We start from the raw sequence: 12,040 nt of genomic DNA on the forward strand, positions 1-12,040 counted from the left end.
TCCAAGGAGAAGTTAATTACCTTGAGATGACACTACCACCTCTATCTGAGGAGAAATTCAGCCTCAAAGAGCTGCCAGCCAGTTGCTATAGGTTCATTGTGGCAATGACTGGGACTGGATTCCAACGTTTGGCACTGGACTAGATGCAAAGTAGAGAGAGAGGACTTTGCCAGGGTCAGGTTGGCAGGCCCAAGCAAGGCAGATCAGTTAGACAGGATATGAGGAATGGGGAAATACGGGAATGTCTGGAGCTCAGTGGAGGATCTCTTTTTAAAACTGGGATTCACAAACAAAGCAATTAATCTACTATCCTAGAGTCTGAGCAGTGTCACTTGAGGAGTTTCCAAGCTGTCATTGGTCCTAGCCTGCCACCTATTAAATAGTATCAGAGGTAGGAAATTGTCCTTCTGTGTATTACTAGTTACTTAAGCGCCTCACGTGACGCAGGTAAGGTTTGTCACCTAACTGCTTCCACATCACTTGTAATATTGTGCAGGATCGGAGCAGGTGGATGCACATCAGGAAAAATGCCCATGGCATTTTACATGCCCCATCCACTGACAAACCCATGCAGAGAGGCGTGTAAAACTCTGCCCATGATTATTAAATAATTTAATAATTGTTATTTAAGTGAATGTTTCTCTCTCAAAATATAGCCACTGTATTTTTGGAACTATGGAAACGAGCCCGAGCGAAATCTGTCTCACTCTGGGATTTGTCCCACTGGGATGAGGACGAGGTAAAAACCTTAGCTGATTCAAATATTAACATTTAATGAACATGAGATTGATACTTTGAGAGTTTTGAGATCATACTATTGGGTGATGAGGCCCTCTTTCTTCTGATCCTAACACCAGTGAAAGAGAAGACTTTAGAATTGGCAGAGTATAGCGGTATTGGCATAGAGGTAATGTCACTAGATTAGTCACCAAGATATATAATGTTTTGTGGACATGCGTTTGAATCCCACTTTGGCAGAGGGTGCAATTTCAAACCTATACTAATCTGGAATTAAAAATCTAATGACCATGAAACCATTGTAAATTGTCATAAAAAATCCCCACCTGGTTCACTAATGTCCTTTAGGGAAGAAAACTGCAATTCTGCAGTCCCAGCAACATGATTGATGTTTAACTACCCTGTGAGAAAGGGCCTAGAAAGCTATTTAATTGTATCAATGGTAAATACTACTTGTTCACCTTATATGCACATTTGTGGGTTAATGCTAATATTCTGACTAACATTGGGAAAGACGTGTGAAGCAAAAGCCTGATATAGTTATACTCACAGAATTATACCTTAAAGAACGTTCTGGACAACACTGTCACCATCTCTGGATATATCCTATTCCAACCGAAGTAGCCGTGATATATAGTCAAGAGGGAGTTGGAATCCTCAACATTGTCTCTTGGCCCCAAGGCATCTCATAGCACCAAGTCAAACGCAAACAAGGAAACCTCAAGTTGATCACATCTGGAGGAAGCACTGAGGGTGGCAAGGGTGTAGAATCTACTCTGGAAGGGGGATTTCTGCTAAATCACCTGCTAAGAGTGGCTCAGCAACATTACCATGGATCAAGCTAGCCAAATCCTAAAGGAAATGGCTGCTAGATTGGATCTGTGGCAGGTGGTAATGGAACTAACAAGTGGGGACAAGCATACCTGATATCATTCTCAGTAACCTGCATGCTGCAGAAGGGTCAATCTGTGACATTTCCCTTTAACATTCAATGGTTTACTATCACTGAATTCCCTCTACCAACATCCTGAGGATTACCATTGACCAGAAGCTGAACTGGACCAGCAGCAAGTCAGCGGATAGGAATCTTGAGTAGGCCACCTCCTGAATCCACAAAGTGAGTCCACTATCTGCAAGGCACAAGTTAGGAGTGTGGTCAAATACTCACACTTGCCTGGTTAAGTGCAGCCCCAATAACACACAAGAATCTTGATACTTTCCGGGATGAACCAGTCTGCTTAAATGTATTACATCCACAGACATTTATTCCCTCAATCATTGATGCTCAGTGTGCAGCATCTACAAAACACACTGTAGAAATTCACCAAGAGCTCCTTGGTCAGCACTTTACAACCTATGATCACCATCATCTTGTAGAACAAGGGCACCAGATGGTATGGGTACACCACTTCTTGCAAGTTCCCCTCCAAGTCACTCACGACCCTGACTTGGAAGTGTATCACCATTCTTTGGGCATTACTGGGTTAAATCCTGGAACTCTCTGCCCAATGGCAGCTCAATGTCACCTTCTCAAGGCCCTCCAGGCATGGGCAATAAATACTGGCCCAGCCAGTGTTGTTTGCATTTGAATGAATAAATAAAGGATCTTTTTTCATAGTCAGAGCTGTCTGTACATTTAAATCCAACTTGTGTACATGACGAGAAGAGTTTGCCAACACAATTTTTGTACATTTTAAATGCATGGTGATACCTTCTCCATTGGAAAAAGTTCTGTAATGTCTGTCAACGCTTGCCCAAAGCTGGCCAAAGTAATGGTCAAATTGAGGACAGAGCTCTCAACAATCATTACATAAAATACATAACAATGTAGCATCTAATAGTGACATATGAAGCTGTCAGAACATTTTTATTTGCCATTAAGAATGTTCCTAACTCCTCAGCAAGCTTCCTCTAGTAGTCATTGAAATAACTCCATTGATGCTGGGATCCCATCACCAACTCACCTTTTATGTACACATGGGGAGTCCCTGACATTGATCCAGCTTCCTCACAGGCAGCTCTCAGAGTGAACAGGATGTCTGACACCCATGTTCTTACCTGTCAGAAGAGTTCCAAGATTGGACCAGATTAATACTCCAATTAGGGAACTCTTACTCTGAGGCCTACGTGGCTGACCTTATTAATATCTCTACGTCCCTCCCCCTCTGCGTCCAATGATATAGGTGCGTTCTTTGTAGCTCCTCCTGGGGCGTTTTAGCACCAGCTCCGGTTTCCCTAACTCTGCCTCTGATACAGGCAGCGTGTAATGAACAGTAGCTCACCTCTTGCCCAAGAGTGTCTGGGAAGAAATTTATACTCTTCTTCAGGCGGCAGAGGTATTGAAGTGACAACATCTGAGGTGTCCCTCTCCAATTCTGAGGCATCTTCAAAACGTGATGTAGATGGAGAGCCTGTGGGTTTTGGAACAGCCAGGGAGGCAGTCAAAGAGCACCTTTTACTCCAGCAACATTTGTGATTTTGCAGCCTTCATATGATCAATGTGCTTTTTCAGGACTCTTGCACCTACCCAAACTTTATATGTCACTGGACCTAACCTTGCGTCATCCATACTTCTTTTCCACAAGGCTATTTTTATGGTTCCTATGCCAAACTTCGTTCCCTGAAGTAAAATGTCTCTCTTGCTTAGCCAAGCCTTGTGTCCAACATTGGCAGTCCTGATGATGTTCCTGACCCCGCCCAGGTCCAGGAAGACCAGATTTATCCTGATACAGTCTTCTCCCCATTAGCCACTCTGTTGGAGCTATCCCCATAGCTGCAAGAGCAGTGGTCCTACAATCAAATAAGAACTGGGACCGTTTGGTATCCAGTGAAGCTACAGGCTGTTTCCTTTAGCCTGCCTTCAAAGTGTAGAGTGGTCTTTTTGCCAGACCATTGGATGATGGGTGGTGTGGAGCTGTTCTTATATGTCAAATACAATTCAACTTTAGGAAGTACTCAAATTCCCTATTGGTAAATGATGGCCCAGAATCTGCGACCAACACTACTCGGACTCCATGATTTGCAAAAGATGCACACAGTTTTTCTATTATCATGTTTGATATATGAACACTGTGCACATCCAGCCACTTGGATTGGGCGTCCACAATGACTAAGAACATTGTTTCCATGAAAGGACGTGAAAAGTTGAGTCCAGAGTTTACCTGGCCATCACCACGAATGTGGGGGAGCTGCTGGCAATAATTTTTGTCCTTGTTGACACTCTGGACAGTGCTGCACCAATGTGGCTATGTCTGCATCCAATCTTGGCCACCAGACATAACTTCATGCCAGCATATTAATGATGACCCTGGTAGATTTCAGCCAGTATCTGGTGGCGACCTTTGCTTGGGGCAATCTCTTGCACCCCATAATAATATGCCTTGACTGTGATCCGGTCTCTCTGGGTCCAAAAAGGTTTCAATTCTGGTTGCGACGGCCTTTTAGGTTCCTTCATCACTACCAACTGTTTCAGTTTTGCCAGAACTTGATCTCTCTGCATCCAAAGTCTGATATTGCCTGATGTCACTGGAAGAGTGTCCAGAAAATTTAAAACCATTGTGGACTCTTTCAGTAGCAGTCCCACCAGTTCTGTATCTGCCAGCGAGATGCATCTGCATTTGCTACTCAGCCTCCCAGATGGTGTTCCAACATGTAATTATATGCACTTTGGATTAGAGCCCACTGCTGAATTCAGCCTGAAGCTATATGTAACACTGCCTTGTCCTCCTTAAGGATACCCAGCAGGGGTTTGTGGTCTGTTTACAGCCATTAAGTTATTGATGGGACTTCCTGACTTTAAATATGACTGCCAAACTTTCCTTCTCTCTGGGTGCATTTACATTCTGTATTAGCAAAAGCCTTGGATGCACATGCAGTTAGACATTCCTCTCCATTGGGCCACCTATGAGCTAATGCTACCCTGATGCCATATAGGGAGGCATCGCATGTCAATATCAGAACCCACTCTTTCAGCCACTAAAATAACTCCACAGAGGTCAGTATCCTGTCACTCAGTCACCCTTTATTTACATGTTTACATGTAAAGAGTCCCTGACACTGATCCAGCTCTCTCAGAATCAGCACCCAGAGTGAATAGGATGTCTGATACTCCTGTTCTTATTTGACAGCCAGGGCTCCCTGATTGGGGCCATTAATCCAGTCCAATCAGGGAACCCATTTTCTATGAGGTCCATCTGCTAACTTCGTTACAATCATTACAGTCACAAACCATCCAAAGAGGTGTGTGTGTGTTTTGTACCAAACTCATTTCTAACCCATGAAAAGACCACATGAAAATGGCACGAGATTGAGATGCTGAATGAAAATTGTTTACTCAACGCAAAATTCTAAGTTTAGCAATTCATATCTCCATTCCAAGTCAAATATTTGTCCATTAATAAAAATCAAAAGGACTGTAGATGCTGCAGGTGAAGAACAAAAACAGAAGTTACTGGAAAAGCTCAGCAGGTCTAGCAGCATCTTTGAAGAAAAAATCAGAGTTAATGTTTCGGGTCCGGTGACAGGACCAGAAGCATTAACACCTATCCACCCATTAATATTCAATTGACAAGGAAAATGTTAATTTACTTATAGAGTCTAGAGTAATACAACACAGAAAATAGACCTTTCAGCCCAATTGTCCATTCCAAATCAGATATCCTAAACTGAACTAGTCCCATTTGCCTGCATTTGGCCCATATCTCTCTAAGCCTTTCCTATCCATGTATCTATTCAAATTTCTTTTAAGTGTACTCACCTCTACCACTTCCTCTGACAGCTTGCAGCACTCTCTGTTTGAAAAAGCTGCCCCTCAGGTCCCTTTTAAATCTTAACCCTCTCATCTTAAATCTATGCACTTTAGTTTTGGACTCCCCTACCCTGGGGAAAAGACCTTGACTGTCCACCTTATCTATGTTCCGGATGATTTTATAAGGTCACCCCACAGCATCCTATGCTCCAGGGAAAAAAAGTCCCAGCCTGTCCAGCCTCTCCTTGTACATCCTTTTTGCACTATTGGGTTGAAGTACACAGACAATTCATTTCTGAAATGATTGTTTATTGCATCAGGAGGAACTGGCGCTTGGGCTAATATACAATCCTGGTGTCGAAGTTAAAGAATATCAGCATTCGTACAAACGCACAACAATCGTGATGTTGCTGGCGTGTATTCTGGTAAGTAATATAGTGTTTATGCCCTGTTGTAATAAGTCATCATTAAGAAAAATATTAACAAATAAACAGCATATAAAAGGGCCAATATTGCAATCTAGGTTCTGCTCCACTGACATCCTATTCCAAGTCCTATGCACACTGGACAGATACTAGGGAATTGGATTGAGTATCACAAGTATTTAAATTTGTAGAAAACAATAGCAGCTTCCATCTTACTTCTTGTTTCTAACAGTTCTTGTGCTACTGTGCATTCTTCATGTACTCTAATTGCACCATAAGGTAGCTTCCTCAATAAATTTGGAGGGGTGGTGCAAGTGAACTCAATGTGGAGTTGTGCAGCCCCGTCCTAATTGCTACAGGTTTTCACTGCATTTCTAGGAACTATCATACGGTTTTATACATTAGGCAGTGTGGGGAAAAAGTACAGTATAGATTTGTGAGATGTTTCTCTCTGTGAAATATGGTGTAATCAATTTCTGTCCACCTGGAATTAAAATAAAGTGGTTTCATGAAGCCTAAGTGATGTAGTCTTTCAGATTAATGGTATGGGTGAAATAATACTCTAAAGTATCAGTCCATGGTGTACTTTCTCATCCACAGTAAATTCTAGCCTTTCTTCAACATGCAAAGATCAAATTTATTACTGTAAAGTCAAAGGTAAATGTCAGACCAAGACACACTGTGTAAGAAACTCACAAGCAGGCCTCATGCCAGTTCACATTCCTGCAATACTTTATAAACAAAAAACATCTTATTCCCAGCTCAGACTACTGCATTATGTGATGCACAAGGGAATTTCCAAAATCAACTTACTTACTCTCAATAAATGGACAGGACACCTTCATTGCTACACAAAATTATATGTAAGGCAATTTCACCCTCAGTTCATATTCTAGACTATACCATGTAAAAACACTGCCAACCATTATTTTTGGGTGTTTGTTTCATGACACAAATAAGGGAAAGATTTGCTGTTTTGCAAGGCATGTATTGAAATAAATTTAAGGGGAAGTAGCTTTAGCAGACAGAGGTGCAATGATTGAGAACCAAAACTGAGACTGGCTAGCATTGATGTCCATGCACTGATACAGACAGATTAGATTTATACTTTAGTTGAGATAATTAAAGAAAAACACTGAATTTCAATGGATTTTTTTTTCAGTAGCTTTTTTATGCCTGTAAGAATTGTCTGTTGAGTGCTGTGAAGAGCAGTTTGCAGATTATCTTGACATGATTGGAGTAATAAGGAATTCAAAGACAGCTGATCTTTTATGATTGAATTTTCATCCACCTGTCCCATAGTGTAGCAAGCAATTAGGAAGGTTTCAACTTCATTGCAAATTGGAAAGTTCACCAGATCAGGCAGTTCGATAATCAAGCAGTTAACTTTCTGTCAGGCTACTTCCAGGGACAGTAATGACCTGTTCTACCTGAAGCTACTTGTCAACCTGAAGCTGGAAACTATTGTGAGCACCATAACCACTTCAAAGGCAGTGAGCATGAAAGGTACCTTTTTAAAGGGGATCGTGGGTTGCAAGTCAAATGGGTCCATGGGGTTCAAACGCAAGGGCAGGTTATGAATTTCAGTTGCCACCGTTGTGTCTTGATTGTCCTCAGATTGCAGCAGATCAAGACTGCCTTCCCCTCTCGACTCGCCAGGCAGGCCATTCTGTTGCACCAGTTATGAAGTCTGCCTTTATTCTCAACTGCCAAGAATAGAAATGGGAGACTTATTATTTGATGGAATTTTAAACTGAAAAGAATTAATCACAGCAGTATTATGACAGAGACTTTAAGTGCTCGATTGGAGGTAGGGTGGGAAGAGGTTCCCACCTAAAACTTAGTTCCTGTGCTGGTGGAAATGTTGTGGGGATTTTCAGAATGAGCATATACTGCCTGGAAACTTTTCTCTATGAAAACCCTGTCTCTCCAGTTGCTCTGCGGACTAGTTCCAGCAAATGTTACTTCACTGAAGGTCCAGATTCTGTTGTCTGTTCGAAGGTGTGCTTTTAATTGTTGATGTCGACCAGGAGTGAGTCTGGACTTTCAGACATTCAGTAGAGAGTGAAATGGGAACTTATTATTTGATGGAATATTAAACTGAATGATAAAGTATCAGTAGAAAATAAGTTTCAGATTGTTGCATCGTAGTAGGAATTGAGCTTGAGAATTTATTGCTATCCAACAGATAACTACCTCAGGACTTTTGTTGTCCAGTACTTGGATGATCTCAAGAATGTTAATACTCATTAAGGAGAGAGTCTGTGATTGTAGATATAAGTGGGAAGGTAATTTGAGCTTGTGGCTTTTTCAGTACTGTGTGTGTTTAGTATTAGTATCATTCAACACGACTTGAGCTGAAGTTTTCTAGCATACAATAAGAATTGTAAAGGTGACTTCTTTTCATTTTTCTGTACTTTTGATTCTGACATGGGAAAGGGGTTGTTCTAAAAATCAAGGATTGTGGTAAGGATGACTGTACTTTTAAAAAGCAAGTTTACGTGTGATACCAAAATTGGAGGTGTAACAGACAGCGAATAAAGTTACAGAACTTTACAGAATAAACAGAGTACAGACACAGAGTTACCTCAGATGGGTCAAGGAGTGGCAGATGGAGTCTAATTTAGGTAAATGTGAGTTGCTGCATTTTGGAAAGGCAAATCAGGGTTGGACTTACACACTTAATAGGAGAGTCCTGGGGTGTGTTGCTGAACAAAGAGACCTTGGAGTGCACGTTCATAATTCCTTGAAAGTGGAGTTGCAGGTAGATAGGATAATGAAGAAGGCGTTTGGTATGCTTGCCTTTATTTGTCAGTGCATTGAGTATAGGAGTTGGGAAGTCATTTTGCAGCTGTACAGGACATTGGTTAGGCCACACTGGAATACAGTGTGCAATTCTGGATTCCCTGCTACAGGAAGGATGCCGTGAAATTCAAAAGGTTTTAGAAAAGATTTACAGGATTGGAAGTTTGAGCTATACGGAGAGGCTGAATAGGCTGGGGCTATTTTCTTTGGAGCATAGGAGGCTGAGGGGTGACCTTATAAAGGTTTACAAAATCATGAGCAGCATGAATAGGGTAAATAGACAAGGTCATTTCTGTGGGAGTGTGGGGGAGTCCAAAACTAGCAGGTAAAGGTTGAAGGTGAGATGGGAAAGATTTAAAAAGGACCTAAGGGGCAACATTTTCACACAGAGGGTGGAATGAGCTGCCAGAGGAAGTGGTGGAGGCTGGTACAATTAAACATTTAAAATGTGACTAGATGGGCATATGAATAGGAAGGGTTTAGAGGGATATGGGCGAAATACCAGAAAATGGGATTAGAGGTTACTAAAGATAAGCTGGAGTTAGAGGTGTGTATGAACGGAGATTCAGCTGGCAATAAGTAGCTGATTGGGCTGTGAAGTGGTGATGAGTTGTTGATAACAAAGGCCTTCTGCTTACGAACAACTAGACCATTGGTTCACAGGTAGCCGAACAACTTGTGGGTACGAAGGACTGGTCAGAAGCAATCAGGCTAATGAAAGAGAAGGAACTGTTCTTTTCTCTGCAATGAAAACACTTCATGCCTGAAGAAAGCTGGTTTATTTCTCTTATTCGTGTCAATGAAATTTGGCTTTTAATCAATAAGTCAGAGACTTAATAAGCGTACAACCTCCTCCAAGCAAGTGAAAGTACATGGAGAAGAAAGGTCAAGTAGCAGTGGATCCTGACAAGCAAAAAGAATTATCTCAGTGAACCCTGTTGATAGGGACCATTAAACTTCTTCACTAAGCTTTCCCTTTGCCCCAACACCTGATTCTTTTTGTGTTTGTTTATATGTGCATGTAGGGTGTTTTATAGGGGTTTTAACTGTTACAGTTATATATTGATGGGTAGTAATTGTTTTTGTGCAGCTTGAATATATTTACTTTGTAATATATAATCATTGTTGAGAAGCCTGGTCCATGCTTCTGTCAACCTGGATCTAAGAGAGAGGTAATTGGGGATTTTGCATACTTTTGTAAATCCTTTACATTTTGTGACTGCCCTGGAATTGTGAGCTTGGTTTCCAGTGTGCTATCCTAGTGAGGGAAAACAGAAACAAATTCATGCAATTTGATTGTCCAGTCGTGCACAAGTTGGGCTTGAAGTTCTCAAATTGTGAGTTTATTGTTATGGCTGTCTAACGATGGTACATGAGGAGATCACAAATATATGCGGTGAGCTGTTTCTTTTGTTCCTGATGTGACTCACTCTAAGTCATAGACAGCACAGGCCTTACCATTATCAGCATTGTTTATTTCTCTTGTGTGTTCAGCTAACTTCCAGTGTCAATTTTTCCTGTTACCTTACAGGTCACTGTTATTATTGGCCTTTCTCTTGGAATTGTGATATGTCGGGTTATAGCTGCTGTTGCATTCACAAGGTCTGCTTCAGAATTTCTGAATGATCATGCCAGGTCAATTGCAGTAATGGTTGGTGCTGTATTGCATTTCTTTACGATTCTCATCATGACTAAGGTAAGAGTAATATAAAGTTCTTTGCCGTTATTATTAGGATTTCATTCTTTTGAGTATTTTGTTATCTCAGAACCAGATCGCCAAATTTATATTGCAATCTGCCTAGGGACCAGTAATTTTTTTGAAGTCAGCAATGAGAGAAATCCAAGGAATTTACTAAGAGAATCGAGTCATTAGCTTCCATGGTTTTAAACAATCAAAATAAACTTAATTACACAATGCTAGAACAGTAAAATAACTGATAATACATGTACATTTGGTATTATAACAATCAGAGTTACTATATGGTAAATATGTATGATAGACTGTCATCAAATTGAAAATAACACAGATTGAATAGATTTTTAAGTGATTTTCTCCAGATGTTAACGACATGTTAGATCATCAAATCCGCTTATACTTCAAAACGGTTTACAAGCCTTCATTTTTGCTAATCTAAACTTGAAGTTCTTTCTCAAGAAATATTCCATAATGGATTGCCTTAACAACTGCTCCCATTCTTGTTGATCACTTTCCATTCTTGCTTTCTAGACTCTGGGAAGTGCACTCTAAAACGTAATCCCAGGCACACCACTTGACAGTTCACTGACAGTTTCATAAAGCTAAATCTACCCTTTTGTTTTCCTTTGAGAGTTTTTTTCTTGTTCATTTGTATGAAGAAAAGCTGTGAGGTTTTCAATAGTCATTCTCAACTGTACTGAATTATTAATAACTTGCAAGCATTTCCAAGCATCCAGGATTTCCATGTTTCCAATCCAAAGAGATATGCACCTGCTTTTGGGAGTTCTCACTGAGGCCTGCATATTGAACCCATGTAGTTCAGTTGTCTTCCCAGCTGTAAAGCTAAAATCAAACTACCTGAAATAGAGTCTACTTCCCTGTCTCTCACTCCCTCTCTTTTTCTCTCTCTCACTTCTAAATCCAAGCCTGTCACTTTTAAATTAACCTTTAGTGATGCTTGAACTGTCCTAAGTAACCCATTGAAAACATTATACCGAGCCCTATTCCTATTCATACGTAGAATCTGATGTAACAAATATTTTGAAACAGCCAGATTTAAGAACACTTTGGAATAGATTGTGCCATGACTGTCTCATTTTCACAGATTGCTAGCTTGTGTAGCACAAGAAATACTTCCAAAAAGAATTCATCGTAAGTTTTAAGAATTAATGTTTGAGTACATATATTAAAACAATTGTGTATTTTGCCTTTTGTTATGATTCAAGCTGATGTCACTACTACACAAGTCAGATCCTAAACTGAAATCTGGTTTGATAGTTTTATTTTTAACACGGTAATCTTTCACGGAAACATAAGCGTTATGACATGTTTGTACTTTGACAATTGTTATTATCCCAGCTGATGTTATGACTAACCTCTTAATGTCTTGGATATTACCACAGAACAGAAACCGTCTAAATCAGCTGTATAAATACTGTGGCTGCCATAACAGGGCAGAGACTAGAAATTCTGTGGCAGATAGCTTGCATCCTGCCTCCCCAATTCCTATGCACCAGCTACAAGGCAGAAGTCAGGAATGTGTTGGAGATCCCTCTAGTTGCTTGAATGAGTGCACCACAACAACACTCAAGAAGGTAGATGCCATCCAGGACAAATGAATCCAATTGA

At 40.7% G+C, this 12,040-nt stretch overlaps 1 protein-coding gene across 4 annotated transcripts in view; it reads left to right on the forward strand.

Annotated features, from left to right (window-relative positions):
* LOC125459148 (anoctamin-9-like) overlaps positions 1 to 12,040 on the forward strand; it is a 138,688-nt gene that overhangs the window by 75,627 nt on the left and 51,021 nt on the right. For all 4 annotated transcript variants that reach the window (XM_048545126.2, XM_048545125.2, XM_048545127.2 and 1 more), the window contains 3 exons: positions 657 to 739; positions 5,806 to 5,910; positions 10,247 to 10,411. In XM_048545126.2, the coding sequence (XP_048401083.2) occupies positions 657 to 739; positions 5,806 to 5,910; positions 10,247 to 10,411 (353 nt within the window). The remainder of the gene's footprint in view (positions 1 to 656; positions 740 to 5,805; positions 5,911 to 10,246; positions 10,412 to 12,040) is intronic.

The sequence above is a fragment of the Stegostoma tigrinum genome, chromosome 17, assembly GCF_030684315.1.
Source record: "Stegostoma tigrinum isolate sSteTig4 chromosome 17, sSteTig4.hap1, whole genome shotgun sequence".
Lineage (NCBI taxonomy): Eukaryota > Metazoa > Chordata > Chondrichthyes > Orectolobiformes > Stegostomatidae > Stegostoma > Stegostoma tigrinum.